Genomic DNA, 15,915 nt, shown 5'->3' with positions numbered 1-15,915 from the left:
TTGGTTAAGCATCGGTTTCTTGATTTCATTTCAGGTCATGAACTCAGGGTTGTGAGATCGAGCCCCACGTCTTGGGGCTCATGCTGAGCAAGGAGCCTGCTTAAGATTCTGTCTCTCCCTTTGTTCCCCCACCTCCCTCACACTCTCTCAAAAAAAAAGGGGGGATTTTTCTGGCAGAAAAAACTTTAAGCTTGAAATTTAGAAAGTAAATCTTTCACAGAGAAAATTCCTCTCAAGTTATAAAATACTATGATTACTTGAATTTGTGTGTGTGTTCCAATAAGTTGTATATATTTTTACTTTTAATTATGATAAAAAATAGAAAAGCTAACCTCTTAACCACTTTTAAGTATACACTTCAGTAGTGTTAACTATATTCACATTCGTTATGTCACATATCCCTCGAATTTTTCATCTTGCTAACTGAAATTCGAGCCCCATCAAACAACTCCCCATTAACCCATCCCCAGTCCTTGGCAAATACAGTTCTACTTTCTGCTTCCATGACTTTGACTATTTCAGATATCTCATATAAGTGGAAGCATACAGCATTTGTTTTTTTGTGACTGGCTTATTCACTCAGTGTAATGCCCTATCTGTTCATCAGTGTTATAGCATGTGACAGGATTTTTTTTTTCCTTTTCTTTATTTATTTGATAAAGAGGGAGACAGAGAGATAGAGTGCATCAGTTGGGGGAAGAGGCAGGGGGAGAGGGAGGAGCAGACTCCCTGCAGAGCAGGGAGCCCAATGTGGGACTTGATCCCAGGACCCCAAGATCACAGCCTGAGCCAAAGGCAGATGCTTAACCAACTGAACTACCCAGCACCCCGGGATTTTCTTTTTTTTTAAAGGCTAAATACGATTTTTTTTTTAAGATTTTATTTATTTATTCATGAGAGACAGAGAGAGGCAGAGACACAGGCAGAGGGAGAAGCAGGCTCCATGCAGGGAACCCAGTGTGGGACTCGAACCCACGACTCCAGGATCATGCCCTGGGCTGAAGGGAATGATAAACTGCTGAGCCACCCGGGCTGCCCAAGCTGAATACTATTCTAGTATGCATATACCACATTTTCTTTATCCATTTCTCTGTTGGTGGATGTTTGAGTTTTTTTGTTTTTTTGTTTTTTTTTTTTTACCTCTTGACTATTGTGAATAATGCTGCAGTGAACTTGGATGTGCAAGTATCTCTTCAGGACCCTGCTTTCGATTCTTTTGGATACATACGCAGAAGTGGGATAGCTGGATCATAGTATTTCTTTTAGTCTTTTGAGGAACTTCCTGTTCTCTTCCATAGCAGCTGTACCATTTTACGTTCCCACCATCAGTGCCTGTAGGTTCCACTTTCTCCACATCCTTGCCAACACTTGTTACTTCCTGCTTTTTCAACAGTGGCCATCCTAATGCGTGTGAGGTGATATCTCAGCATAGTTTTGGTTGACATTCCTCTAATGATGAGACATATTTTTTTTTGAAGATTTTTAATTTTATTTATTCATGAGAGACACAGAGAGAGAGAGAGACAAAGAGAGGCAGAGACATAGGCAGAGGGAGAAGCAGGCTCCATGCAGGGAGCTTGATGTGGGACTTGATCCCGGGACTCCAGGATCATGACCTGAGCCGAAGTCAGATGCTTAACTGCTGAGCCACCCAAGTGTCCCTAATGATGAGACATCTTGATTAATCTTTTCATAGACTTGTTGGCCATTTGTAAATCTTTTTTTTTTTTTTTAAGATTTTATTTATTTATTCATGAGAGACACAGAGAGAGAGAGAGAGAGGCAGAGATGTAGGCAGAGGGAGAAGCAGGCTCCATGCAGGAAGCCCAGTATGGGACTCGATCCCGGGACTCCGGGATCACGCCCTGAGCCAAAGGCAGATGCAACCACTGAGCCACCCAGGCGTACCGCCATTTGTAAATCTTTAGAGAAATGTCTCTTCAGGTACTTTGCTCATTTTTTCCCTCTTAGATTGTTTTTTTCAGCTTTATTCTGGTATAATCTTTTTGTGACAAATTCATTTCCCATCAGGTTACTTATCTTTCTGTCCTTTTTGTTTTGTTTTGTTTTTGTTTTTTTGTTTTTTTTTGTTTTTTTTTTTTTTTGTTGTTGTTGTTTTTTATCTTTCTGTCCTTGAGTTGTAAGAGTTATTTATATATTTTGGCTTTTAGCCCCTTATTAAATACATGATTTCTAGTTATTTTCTCCCATTCTGTGGGTTCCTTTTTACTCTGTTGATTATTTCCTTTGATGATATGCAGACATTTCTAAAATGTTCAATCTGTTTTTGCTTTTCTTGCCTTTGCTTTGGCATCTTATCCAAAATCACTATCAAATCCAATACCATAAAGCTTCTGTTTTGTTCTAGGAGTTTTATAGTTTTAGGTCTTCAGTCCAATTTTTTGAGTTATTTTTGCATATGGTATAAGGTGACGGTCCAGTTTCATTTTTTCACATGTAGATATTCAATTTTCCCAGCACCATCTATTGAAGACACTGTCTTTTTTTCTGCTATGTACTTTTTGACACCCTAGTCAAATATCATTTCACCATATACATGAGAGTTTATTTCTAGGCTCTCTATTCTGTTCTGTTGGTCTGTCTGGCTTTATGCCAGTGTAACATTATTTTGGTTATTGTAGTTTTGTAATATATTTTGAAATCAAGAAGTGTGATGCCTCCAAATTTTATTTTCTTTTCCAAGATTGTTTTGGCATTTTGGGATCCCTTGAGTACTACTTGAATTACTTGAAACATATATTTATTTATGTGTTTTATATATTCATTACTAAAAAATGATAATGAAGTGAGCATGTTGGGGATGCCGGAAGTGTCCAGGATAGTATTCAAGTGGATATCTTATAATTGATTTTATTCCAGATGCTCTCCTTCATAATAACCAACTGCTCTTTATTAAAACCAGGACTTAAGAGAATCTCTGGCCATTTTACTCAGTGGATTATGTATTTTCTCTTCTTTCAGATCCCCACAAAGTTAAAAGAGGCATTGAGAATTGCCAAAGAATGTATAGAAAAAAGACTAATTGAAGAACAGAAACAAGTAAGTTGCTAGTAGCTCCTTGCCTTTTGGTCTTTTAGCAGTTGCATCCTTTGCTATGGTATTCATAGTGACTTACTTTTGACTGGTTGTTCATCCCATAAACATTTCTTTCATCCTTGCCCTGAACCAGGCTCCATTCTCAATGCTGCGAGATAGCTGATTACTTCACAGTCCTGTCCTCAGGCACTCAGCCCTGTGGGGGAAACAAACACATGCATAACACGGGGTCATCCTTTATGATGGGGGCAGATGGGAGCAGTGGTAGGGTACATATGGCCCTTGCTCTAAAGGTACTGGGAGCCACACTTGTCTTCTCTCAAAGAAAGAAGGGCAGGAAGGAACGGGCCAGGAAGGGGGAAATGAGAAAAGTCTTCATCTTCTGGCATCCTCTTATCCCAGACATCCAGACCCAAGTTTGGAGGCAGACAGGCTGAGCAAGGACAGAATTTTCATCCAGGATAATATGATTTGGCAAAACATGCTAGAGATTTCATTAATGTAGGGATACACTTACGTTTGTGGTGAATTGTGTTCTCTTATAGATTCACCAGCATCGAAGATTAACAAGAGCTCAGTCTCATCATGGATCTGAAGAAGAAAGAAAAAAGAGAAAGATTTTAGCTCGAAAGGTAAGCCTGGTATCTCCAAATTCTCTTTGTGAATTCTTGACTACATATGAAAAAAGTTGTAAGTGAATAGCGCACATCTAGCTAATGACAAGATTTTGTGCTGTATCTCCTTGAAAGTTAAAACGATTTCCAGATGACTTGGTTTGCAGCTTTTAAAAAGAGCCACATAGTATCAGCAGAGAAATGGACCATATAGTTTCCTGGCTTGCTGGGTTGATGACAGCCTGATGTAATTGGGGAGAATGACTGGCCTGAGATAGTAAACTCAGCATTCTTGGTTTTCTTTCCCCCTTTGGTTATGGCTTGTGGCTTCTTAACTGTATGAAGTTATGAGGCCAGATATGACCTCGTACATAGCTAGTTTAACTGTGTGCCTGGAAAATATTTGTATTCTAACTCTCAGCTTTAGTGTGTTTATTCTGTATTGTTCCCCATCTCTCTTTTATTTTTAAAGAAGTCAAAACGATCTGCTGTTGAAAACAGTGAAGAGCATTCAGCAAAATACAGCAACTCCAATAATTCAGGTAACTGATTCTAGATTGTAGTGGGGCCCTGGGCTCAAGGGCGAGGACTAGGAGTTAAGAGTTTTTGGCTTCTGGTGGCCAGAGACTGGGCAGTGTGGGAACAAAAGAACCCTCCCCTAGTAAAGAATCATGACAACATTCACGCTCACAGGACTCCGGCACTGGAAGATCCTCAGAGGTTATGGGGTAACAAGCTGTGCGCTGATGGTGAGACTTGATCAACTAAAGATAAGCATTAGGCATGGATGAAAAACCAGTCCAACTTACAACATGAGGCCGCCTGTTTGTCAGTAGAACCTATTCGAACAGAAACTACCCTGAATCCTGCACTCTACTCCAGTGCCCATGGGATAGGAGGAAGTGCCCTCGTGTGTGAGTTAACACGAGCTGTTGGAAGGGGAGCACTCAATGTTGGGGTGGCAGAGAGTGTTATTCCAGAAGGGCTAGGGTGGTACAGAGTGCATCGTTCTGAGTTGGCAGTCCTTGCTGCCACGCCTTGCTGCCCCTTGCCCAGCCCTGCTGGCTTTGGACCTTAATGTGTCCATCTTCAGAAATCAGGGCCAGATGGAATGATCCTTTGGGGACTTCCAGTTCTCCCACCTTATGAATCTGTGAGGTGGAGTTCCACATAAAGAAGAGGAGACTTCACCCAACTCCAGGCAGCTTTGGCTTAGCCCGGAGGGCCAAGGAAAGGGGAGGTTTTTGTTAGGTTGAGGGATAGCTGCATGTACTTTCAGGCAGGAGAAGGGCTGGGCAGAGAGGGAGAAGCTGAAGAGAGTGACCAGGAGGCCAGAAGGACAAGAGATTGGCCTCAGGAGCCCAGCTGTGGGTCTTACCATGGAGGAAGCCCACCCAACCCCTCCTGAAGGCAGGAGCCAGGAGAGCTGGGTAAAGAGGCAGAGGCATTTAGTAGTGGAAGGAGGGGAGGACATTGAGGGTGTTCACAGCTTTGCCCTTCTCAGGTCAGTGAGGAGACGCCTAGCCTGGGCGCACAGGACGCCAAGGCTGGACCAGCCGTAGCCAGAGATCGCTGGCAGTGCAGGTGGGGCTGTTGGAAGAGGGACTGTGAGGAAAGATAATGGACTCCAGGAAGGGAGAATGTACTGACACCACTGCCTGTAGACTTCATCCACAGAAGTAAAGGGAGGCCGGGAGGCCCCAGACCCTGAAGCCTCCAGTGAGGACCCTGGCCGGCTCCTCAGGGTTAGCGGCTGCTGTGGCCAGCAGTAATTCCAGAGTTGGAGGTCTCTTTTCTCCTCAGTTGATGCAATGGACATGGGCCAGTCATTGTCATCGTTAGGCTCAGACTCATGTCTCCAACCAGCATGTCTGACAGATACTCTGTCCAGTGGCTAATTCTTTATAAAGCAGAGAAAGCCTAGCAGGGTGTTCCCGCCTCCCCAAGGCCCTGCCTGCCTGCAGGGCTCTGGGCCACATGCAGCCAAATGAGATTCCAAGGACGCAGAGACCCTGCCACACCCTCAAGGAGCTCAGGAAAGCCAAGTAGCAGTTGGTGTAAATGTACAGATCATCTCCAACCCCACTGGGCTTACAAGTTCAGTCTTCTCCACTTTAAAAATCTAGGTTAGCTCTGCATAGCAGTGGGAAGACAGGCTGGGTTGGGTTTTATCTCAACTTTCAGGAAAACTCCTCTCCTAGGTTAGAGGGAGGTGAAAGACTATTGCAACTTGTGAAAAGCTACCCTGCTTGAGGGAGGTGTGGTTTAATTCGGAAGCTTCTCCTGATGCTCAGTGTCCATGCCGTGTCCAACCTGTCCCGTGGGTGGTGAGTGAGGTGCTGGTTGGAGGCTTCTCGGGGGCATGACAGCAGCCCTCCCTGGAGCTCTGGTCAGCCCTTCTTTGGACCTCTGTGGCACAGAGGGGCTTTTGATTGCTACAAAAGGGCTTATGTAGGAACCTCTATCTGCTCACTGGGCCACTTTCCTGTCAGGCCAGGAGAGTATTCTCTGGGGACTTCTGAGCAATGGGAGATGCTGAGAACTTAAGAATATGGGAGTATGGACATTGTTTTAAGGACAAGAAGGGTATTTACTGGATTTCATCTAAGAAGAGGCCTGGGAGATCCACAAACTGCACAGGCTGACCCTTATCTCATTGAACGTAGCTGCTGATAAAATGGAACTTTTGCTGAGTGCATTGCTAGGTGGACACTGTGGGGGGAGTTCTCACTTCCTTTGGAGAGGCCTCCACTGGACTGCTCTGACCCTCTCTGTCCTCTGTACGGTGGCCACTGTCATTTGTCATTCATCACGCAGGGACAGGCTGGGTCAGGAAGAGGTGCCATAGCCAACTGCAGACACCATCGACAGCTCAGGGTTGGTTTCGAAACAGTGAGGGTGTGGGGAGCAGTGGGTGGCAGGGAGCCCTTAGTGGCCTGCAGAGGAAGCATACCCTGCACTGCAGTGGAAGCCTGTGGTCACTGGGGCCAGTCTCTGACTTCTTCATCCCTCCTTACCTTTTACCACAGGGCCCACTCACTCATTCTTAGACAACAGCAGTGGGTCCCTGCTCAGGCCAGATTCCAAAAGTCTGTCTTTGGTCCCCAGGAGGGTTTCTCTGTGTTTTCTCTTAGCAGGATCTGGGGCCAGCTCACCTCTCACATCCCCGTCGTCACCAACTCCACCATCTACAGCAGGTGAGTGAGGGAGACAGAGTACCTGCCGCCTTCCTCTCACCCAGCAGGAGGAGGAGTGGGGCCCCTTCTCTTCCTGCCCAGGCCCGAGTATTGCAGGGCTCAGGCAGTACTGGCCCTTCTCCAGGTAAACCAGGGTGTGCACGCTGAGAGAGTGGAGGGTCTAGATTAACAAACTCAGACTTTATGGGGAATGGAATAGTTGGTTTCAGAGGCAGGAGCCACCCTCTTCCTCCAGCCTCTTTCTTGCTGAAAAGCCTCACACAGGGCTCCTCAGATCAGCTCCTGCCTTGGTACATGCTGAGCTGAACAACACAGTTGCTCTGCTGCCCAGGCGCCTGTCCTTCCAGAGCTCTCTCCTCAGGGAGCCCAGCCACAATGTCTGTTTTGTCATGGAGCAGAACTGGTGAAATGCCCAGGTGTGGGAGTGACCTAGCCACCGGCTTCTGATTTCCTGATAACTGTGCTCTGTAATGCATTTACTCATCAGAATATTTTCTGTGGCTTGCCTTGGTTTTGTCTTTATGAGTTAAATCAGATAACTATGAATTCTGTTTGAAAAAAATGTAGAAAGAATTTATCCTAGGGAATGTTTATAAAAATTATCTCTAATTCTTTGGGATAGTCTCATAATGCTCTTTCCCTCTTTCCTTTTTGAACTAGTATCTCTTTTCTGACCATTTTGCAAGCCTCATAAAAACACATGGGGAGACCAGTATTTCTTTTCACTTCTTAAAGAAACCAGATGTTCTGGACGTCAAAAGAGCTGGTTCTGCCTTTCAGAGCTTGTCAGCTGTGCTTGGAAGAGTTGCTGCAGCTGTCTGAAGGGAGGGTCATTGCCTGAGGTTGATTTATGAGTTGACAATTCCATATTCATCAAGGCTTAAGGCAATACCCAGGAGCTATCAAGACATTACCCATCTGCTCTCATGTCTTCTAACTGACCTTGCTAAGAAAATGACAAAGTACAAAAGGAATAGTTTGGATAGCTTACTTCTGGCTGGTGCTGTCTCCTCTTGCTGACTGAGAATGGTTACTACCGAGTGTTCTGGGCCAGGACCCATTTTGAAGAGCAAAGTATCTGGCTCATGGGAATGATATTCTTTTCTCTGACTTTGTCAGCAGATTTTACAAGAAAGCCCCCAAATATTGTTCAAGAGAGAATATAATCCTCTCTGTCTTAAACAAGAAAATCTTCTCTGTTTTATGTAGAGGTGACTTGTATAGGTTGGTCAGAAATTTCTGGAGCTCCACTGCCCAGATGATCATGTTCAGCCATTTTCTGGAAGAAAGGATATAAATTTCACACCACTTTGTTTGAAGGAAATTGAGAGAACAAATTAGTGAGAATCCATAAACCCTTCTTTAATATACAGAGGCTGTATATTAAAATACAGGCTTAAAAATTAAATAGGCTTCTTTAATATACAGGGTATCTTTTTAGTCATATGGAGCACCTACTGTGTGCATTGGATGTGGTCCTGGGAAGTTAACTGCCAGTTCTCATTTTTAAATGCCTTGGGCAATTCTCAATCTATTTGGATTTGTTCATGAATCCTCTGATTTACTTGTGTTTGAATGGGAGCTATCTCATACTGTAGCAAGTTTGTGTGAGATGAAGTTTTTAGAATGAGAGAAGAGAAAAGGGAATCTTTTGTAATTAGATCAATGTTGCAAAAATGTTGAGGTGAGTGGAGCAGCAGGGAGCATTACTGTGAATTTGATGGTACCTATTCTGAAAGGGAATTGTAAGGATTGAGAGGGAAAACATGTGAGGCCCCAAGCACAAAGCCCGGTAGAGGTGGTAGGTTCCCAGCAAATATTGGCTCCTTTCCCTTATCTCCTCCAAACAATTTCTTGATGAAATTAGTATCTCAGCCCAGACTGTACTCTGACCTCTGCTGGGCACTTAACTGTAATGCATCTCTTAAAAATGACAACTAGCCTTTGCCAGTCAACCCAGCATTTCAGGCCCTAAACAGTAAATTTATTCATTCAGTTACTTCAGATGCGTTTAGTGAGAGCCTGCAATGTGCTGGGCACTGTAGGTGGTCCTGGGTTATAGGGAGGAATAGACAGGCAGGGCCCTAGCTCATGTGGAGTCATTTCCAGTGCCTCTCAAGAGCTCCATAGTGATAGACATAAAGCAAATACTTTCCTTTGGGTAATATCTTCTCTCCTAGCATTTCCCTACCTCCAATAGAGAATCTCTACCTGAAAAACTGGTCCATCAGTTTCTGTTCGTGCAAGGCATGAGGGAGCCATGAATAAGGAGCAGCTTCATGCTACTGGTTGTTGCTTGGTAAATCCTTGTTGCTAGATTGCTTAGGCTTGCTCTGCCTTCAAGACCTCTCCTGGGTGAGAGCAGATTCCTAGCCTCAGGGTGGCATCTTCTGGTGGTCAGCCTCTGGTTAGACTGGCCTCTCCTTCTAGGACAGGAGGACAGGCTTCTCCCTGGGCTCATCTTTCTCACTGCCTCTCTGCACACTGCCCATCTTGTTGCTAGAATCACATCTATTCCAATTTGTCTTTGTTTCTAGACCAAGTTTATCATTAAAAAAAAAAAAGGCATGCTTATCTGGGAACCAAGAATAAGTGTCTTCTAGCTTTATGATGAAATGCAGTTTTCTCAAGAAGGAAGGAAAAATCTTCACTTTCAAGGACTAGTATTGAAAAAAGAATTTCTGCTCAAGGTAGCATCTCAAACATAACTCAGTCTGGGAGCCCTTGGGAACTATACCTTGGGCTGGGGAACCTAAATTTGAGGATGAACGCTTGCTAGTTCTGGGACCCTGGACAAGATTATTGGCCCCCATGTCGCTTAGGTTCCCATTTGCCAGTGAGGATAATAATAGTGCCTGCCTAGGGGAGGTATTATGAGGATCCAGCGCATTCCATATGTATGGGGTTAGAACAGCACCTGGCATACAGTAAGCCCTCGGTACCCTGTTCCTTATAGGGAGACCGTGGATAAGTCACTCTGCATGTCTGGGTGTTGGTTACTCCCTCTGTTGTAGAAGGCAAAAAGATCTGAATTAAAGGGAGAGAGACCATCTCACAGTCCCTTCTAATCAAGCATACTGTAAATCCATTGGGAATCCTGTTTGCTCAGCAACAGATCAATTTAAGCAGGTTTAGTTTGGCTGCATTGTCTGCCTTCTCGAAAGTGTCTGCTTTAAGCACATTTGTGATAGCGGACGGTGGTGGTCTTAGGCTCCATTACTTCTAGTATGGGGCAGAAGTGACAGATGTTTCTAAGTGAAAGGGTCTCACCCTCATGAGCTCTTTCCAGCAATTGTGTAAGGGCTGGGGCCTCTCCCATTTCTTATTGCACCTCCCTGCCGTGGAGCCTCTTCTTGAAGTCCTTACCAGATTGACGGGAGAAATATCATTTCCCTAAGTCTGCTGGTGATTCCACTGGGAGAAGTGGAATTCTCTAAAACCCCATTGCTGCAATCCTTATATTTTCAGTGAGAACACTCCTTTCTTTTCTGCTAAAGGTTATGCTTCCTACCTCTGGAAAGTCACTCTTTCAAGGGCTTTAAAATTCTTTATCCTGACTTATTTCATGGTAAATATCACCAACTCATGTTTATAATCTGTATTCCTAGAACTGAGCAGTTTAGAAGGTCCCAATTTACACAAACACAAATATGCTCTTGCACTCTGTTTTGAGAGAGTGGACAATCCTGTTGCCTTGCTATTTTGTGTGTGTGTGTGGGGGGGGTTCTTTTTAAAACAGGTTTGCAAAAGGGTATTTGGGGAAAGCTAAGTAAGAGGAGACCCTAAATTATTGTTGTTTTTAGTAATCATATCTAACATATTTTGGGTGCTTATGCCTGGCACTGTTCTATGTGATTTAAAGTCATTTTATTTAATTGTCATAAATACCTTCCCATCCAATGAAAATAGTTTCTACTATAGCTCTATTTTAAAGACAAAGAAATGGAGGCTCTAGTGAGGTTAAAGGATGCTAGAGCCAGGACTCAGAACTTGGTTCTGTCTTTGCTCATTTACCCCACCAATTTTGATTGAGTGCCTGTTCTTTCGGGGTGCACTGCAGAGTGTAGGCTGTTAAATATTGCTCAGTGGTGTGAAAAGAACTCTGAAAGTAGAATTGGAAAACCCTGGGCATGGGTCCCAGCTCTACCACTTTGTACCTGTGACCTTGGACAAGTAATTTCCATTCTTTGAAGAATTCCTGGTCTTTATTAGGTAATGTGCACAGCAAAGCTTTATAAGCAGTAAAGTGCTATCACGCATAAGCTATGAATGCCCTGAAAGAGAATTCTAGCCCTTTTGCTTACAGCTTATAATTTAAAGCAGTAATTTTTTTTAAAGATGTATTTATTTCTTTTTTTTAAATTTTTTATTTATTTATGATAGTCACAGAGAGAAAGAGAGGCAGAGACATAGGCAGAGGGCAAAGCAGGCTCCATGCACCGGGAGCCTGATGTGGGATTTGATCCTGGGTCTCCAGGATCGCGCCCTGGGCCAAAGGCAGGCGCCAAACCGCTGCGTCACCCAGGGATCCCTAAAGCAGTAATTTTGGAGAGAGAACTAGCAACTGATAGAAAACTCAATGTGTAAGAATGAGTGGAGAGAGAGGGAAGTTCCATGTCTGGAGAGCTGGAGGAGGGAAAACAGCCTTGTGGGCACAGAGTAACTGAAAACTTGAATAATAGGGAATCCCTGGGTGGCTCAGCAGTTTAGCGCTTGCCTTTGGCCCAGGGCGCGATCCTGTAGTCCTGGGATCGAGTCCCGCGTCAGGCTCCCGGCATGGAGCCTGCTTCTCCCTCTGCCTGTGTCTCTGCCTCTCTCTCTCTCTCTCTATCATAAATAAATAAATAAATAAATAAATAAATAAATAAATAAATAAATAAATAAAATATTTTTTAAAAACTTGAATAATAGGAAGGATGGTTAAGAATAAATACATCATGAAAAAGAGAGTGATTTGTTCAGAATGTTTAGAATTTGTCTAGCCAGGTCAAATGTCTGATACCCATTCTAGGCTCAAAATCTTTGTCTCTGGCCATAAGAATTGCTTCTTTTTCTTAAAACCTACACATATACAAAGTGATTGCCATCTTTGGGATGAACAAGTCTTCCTGCTCTGCTTCTCTGAAGAGTGTGTTGGCTATGCTCTGCTGCCTTCTTATAGCCTTCCTTCCCCATTTCGAAGCCCAGGGCTGTAAGCTCCTTCCTTGAGCCTTGGGCTCCTGTGGGTGGAGGTGGTATAGGGCAATGTCCACAATATCCTCCCAGATCTGTCCCAAGTGAGTGGTCAGCCTGCCTGGCCCCTCCTGAGCCTTATTTCTTGGCCCCTCCCCAGATGAAATGGTTTTCCTCTGGGCAGTAGGGCATGATGGTTCATCAGGAACTTTGGGATACATTGTCCAGAGAAGTGTTATCCTTCACATTTAACTTAGAATCCAGTCAGTTAAAGGGAAGACAAGAAGTGTTTGCCCTGCTTATTTTCTTTTTAATGGTTTTATAGCCATAAATAAGCAATGTCACTCACTCCCCAACTCAGCCTGTAGATCCCAGTGGCCGTCAAAGAGGGGCTGCTTGCCCCTGCCCAGGAGCTACCCCTTAGACCTACCCTGTACTCTTGCTTTTCCCAACTTTAAAAAGACAGATCTCCATTTTAGACTATAGAAGACTCAATTGGGAAAAAGTGGTGAGTTCTAATTTTTCTCCCTTCTTGACTGTTTTTATTAAGCTATAGAACTAATTATGCTTCTAGTACCCATTCCACTTCTCAGGGGGGCTTTAAAAACTTTCCCACGTCTTTTGAAGTGAGTGTTGTGCTTATAAACAAATAAAAAAATAGCACCTAAATGGCCCTGAAACAAAACAAAACAAAACAAAACAAAACAAAACAAAACAAAACAAAACAAAACAAAGCAAAACAGAAAAGTATGAAGAGGAAAGTGACTCCCTGGCAACTCTATCAGCATATTGACTCTTTGGTTCCTGTGTTAGCACATTTGCCGAATTCTAAAAGGGTCACAGATGTGCTGACAAAGCAGTGCATTTTGCAGTCAAGTGTATCCTAGTTTGTTAGTGAGAATAATCAGCATGTGATTCAGACTAATATTTTGCTGTCTCTTACTATTTGATTAAATGACACTAAAATCTGAATAATGACTTGTGTCCCCTCTCTCTCTCTTTCTCTCTTTGCTGTTTTCAGTAGAGCATGCACCATTTTGAACGTGAATTTTCGGTAAAGTAAGCTATACTGATTTCTCTAACTTTAAAGATGCTCTGTTTCTGGCTGTGAAATGGGACCCAGTGCATCTAGATCACTGAAGTGATGAACAATTGGGAAAGCAGATTTGGGAGGATTTCCTTATTTGAACATTTAAATGAAATACAGCATCTTTAAAAACACTCAAATGACTTCATTTACATTCATTTCATTTTCACCGTGACCTTCAAAATCCTCATTTCCACTCTGATTATAGTTTTAAAATACAACTCTAAAACCTGCAAATCAACTGCATGGTATTTTGTTATGTTTTAATTTGGGAAAGTAGGATCTCAGAGTCTTGATGGAGCAAAAATACTGGTTTGCTATTACTCTGATGAAGGGAAAGAGTGTTAGCCGATTGACAACTCAGTTCTTAGTTACAGGAAGACAACTCACTGACATTTTATAACTGACAGCAGGGAAAAACAGCTCTCTTTTAAGCATCCCTAATAACTCTTGAGTTCGGACATGAGGGCAGCCTCCTCATCTATCTGAGGCAAAATACCAAGGCAGTTGCCAAGAGCTGGGAGGGCTGTCTGCTTCCAGGGGTCACTGTACTCTGTTCCCTCTGAGGGTGGCTAGCAGCTCTGGTCTTGGTCTCATGGCCACGTGGTCTCCCCACTTCTATTCGTGGACCACAAAGGAACTCGTGATCTACAGAGACCTATGGATTGCCCACTGCTAAAACTGGCCCCAGAGAGAGGGGACCTCCCCCCAGACATCCTTTCCCCGAGGCTGGTGAAGATGTTTCTGGCCAAGTATTCCACCCTAGATCTAACCTATGTTCTTCTGGAACAGTCTGTGATCTGTTCCAGGGCCTCTACTGGATTGCCAGGTTCTCACTAGTTTGGTGGATGGGATTCTGGGGAGGATGAAAGTAGTTGGCTTTTGGGATTTTTGTCTATAAGAGTAGTTACGATGGAAGAGAACTATTTGGGAGCAGCCCTCATCTTGGGTTTGCAGGCCAATATTTCTCAAAGATGGGTGAATTCAGTTGACAACCAAGCTTTTTTTTCCCCTTCAAATTTTTACTTAAATTCTAGTTAGTTAGCAACTGATGTAACATAGAATCTGCCTGGTCTTGTCTGTGGCCTGCAGATAAGGACTATTGGGTACTTGGTGGGGGACGAGTCAGTGGCACTCAGGCATTAGGCGGCTTTTCCCAGGTCCACCTCAGACCAAATAGCCAGCTCTGAATTTGACCCATATCAATATTGCAACTGGTAGAATGCGTTGTAGCTTAAGCCCCAACGAACCTTTAAAGGAATCTTGTGGCCTATAGAGGAAGTAAAAAGAAAATGCCAAAAAAACCCTGGTGGGGCCTGTCATCAGAGGCTGAATCCTTGGATCTGTGTTCTTACTTCCTCCATTACTGACCTTCTAACTCGGGGACCTCCTTCCCTCTTTTAGAGTGTTCTGAGCTGGCAAGATGAGATCTGGCCTTGCCCTGATTATACATCAAGATCTGCCCTAGTTGTCCGCAGGCCCAGTGAGGAAGAGTGGGCTTTGTGGGGCAGTTAGGCCCTGTGGGTCTGGTCTGGCCCTCTGAGCAGATGTCAGGGTGACCTTGCTCCTTATCCTTGAATGAGCAGCCTCTCCTTTTGTACAACCTCGACATCTCATTTGCTTTATAAGCACAAGTTACTCTGTGATGCTTGGGACCGTGTGTTTATTTACACTACCTTCATATTCAAAGAGATTCATTTAAAGTCCTAACAATCTCAGCCTTTACTTGGAAACTAAAGATCCATGTACTGAACACCACCCCCAACTCCAAACTCTGAGATAGTCAATTTGCACTTTTAATTTTGAGTGGCTGATAATGAAGCCAAAGTCGAGGGTTGGCTCCTTGCGAAGACCAAGCAGATTTGTTCTGTGCCAAGAGGCAGCCGAAATCCAGGTCCAGCTGCTGAGACCCACCCCTAGCCTTCCAGAATCCTGGGCTGGAAGGGTGACAGGTCTCTGGACAGGTCACTCTCTGCCTTTAGCACGGTGCAAGTGCTGTTGCAGCCCAGAGCTTGTCTTCTTTCTTGTTACCTGCAGTGACTCTTCTCCAGGGTCAAAGCACAAAGGTGACAGGCAGAAATTCTAGAGCCCATTCTGGAACACAGTGGGCCCTGTGTGTCAAGTGCAGATTCTACTGTCCTTTGTTGGCTGTTGGGTGGTGGGGTATCGGAGCCTGCTGGCTCCTTGGGGGCACTCTTGGTGCTACTGCTAGGTCCCAAGAGCCTTCAGAGACACACCCCCACCCCCACTGGGATTTCACTGGCCACTATCCAAAAACTCCCTCAGAGGAATGCTTCTAGCTCACTTATCCTCCCTGCTCTTCTCACCTCAGCAGTTATTATGGGTTTAAAGTCTTTTTTATCTTTGTAACCTTGTAACATGAAGCTGGGAACATTTTTCCAGGAGTCACCCTGGCAGAGAACATAACAGAACATCATTCATTTGTTGTTACTGTATAGAACCAGTGAGAATTACATTTTGTTCATTTGTTTGTATTTAACGTTTATTCATATTATATTTTCATTTTTTGAGAATTCTAAGATTGCAGAGCATGAATGTGTGTATCTGTGTGATTCTTTAATTTCAGCTGCCTTCGGTTTTAGTAAAAGATGTAACGAAGGTAAGTGGTTTTCTATGAAATACAAGACTTTGAACCGTTATGTGGCACACTTGGTAAAAAGGATCTCTTAGCGAAGTATTTTATTGGTGATCCTGAACCACTCGTCCATATAAACTCAAGTGGTAATGGTATGCTTACTTGTTACCATCACAGCTCAGTAGCAGGTTG

At 43.8% G+C, this 15,915-nt stretch overlaps 1 protein-coding gene across 18 annotated transcripts in view; it reads left to right on the top strand.

Moving 5' to 3' along the window:
* Positions 1 to 15,915, top strand: part of PXK (PX domain containing serine/threonine kinase like) — a 79,098-nt gene that overhangs the window by 60,814 nt on the left and 2,369 nt on the right. Inside the window, exons 14-19 of one of the 18 annotated variants that reach the window (XM_072720606.1) lie at positions 2,983 to 3,060; positions 3,603 to 3,689; positions 4,144 to 4,213; positions 6,809 to 6,868; positions 13,065 to 13,094; positions 15,715 to 15,747. In XM_072720606.1, the coding sequence (XP_072576707.1) occupies positions 2,983 to 3,060; positions 3,603 to 3,689; positions 4,144 to 4,213; positions 6,809 to 6,868; positions 13,065 to 13,081 (312 nt within the window). In that variant the 3' untranslated portion in view covers positions 13,082 to 13,094; positions 15,715 to 15,747. Of the gene's footprint in view, positions 1 to 2,982; positions 3,061 to 3,602; positions 3,690 to 4,143; positions 4,214 to 6,805; positions 6,869 to 13,061; positions 13,262 to 15,714; positions 15,752 to 15,915 lie in introns of those variants that run through there. The other 17 variants (XM_072720599.1, XM_072720595.1, XM_072720607.1 and 14 more) reach the window with 17 other exon arrangements.

This window comes from Vulpes vulpes, chromosome 9, assembly GCF_048418805.1.
Source record: "Vulpes vulpes isolate BD-2025 chromosome 9, VulVul3, whole genome shotgun sequence".
Taxonomy (NCBI): Eukaryota; Metazoa; Chordata; class Mammalia; order Carnivora; family Canidae; genus Vulpes; species Vulpes vulpes.
Note: the sequence above shows the minus strand (reverse complement) of the source record. Positions and strands in the feature narration are given on the sequence as shown.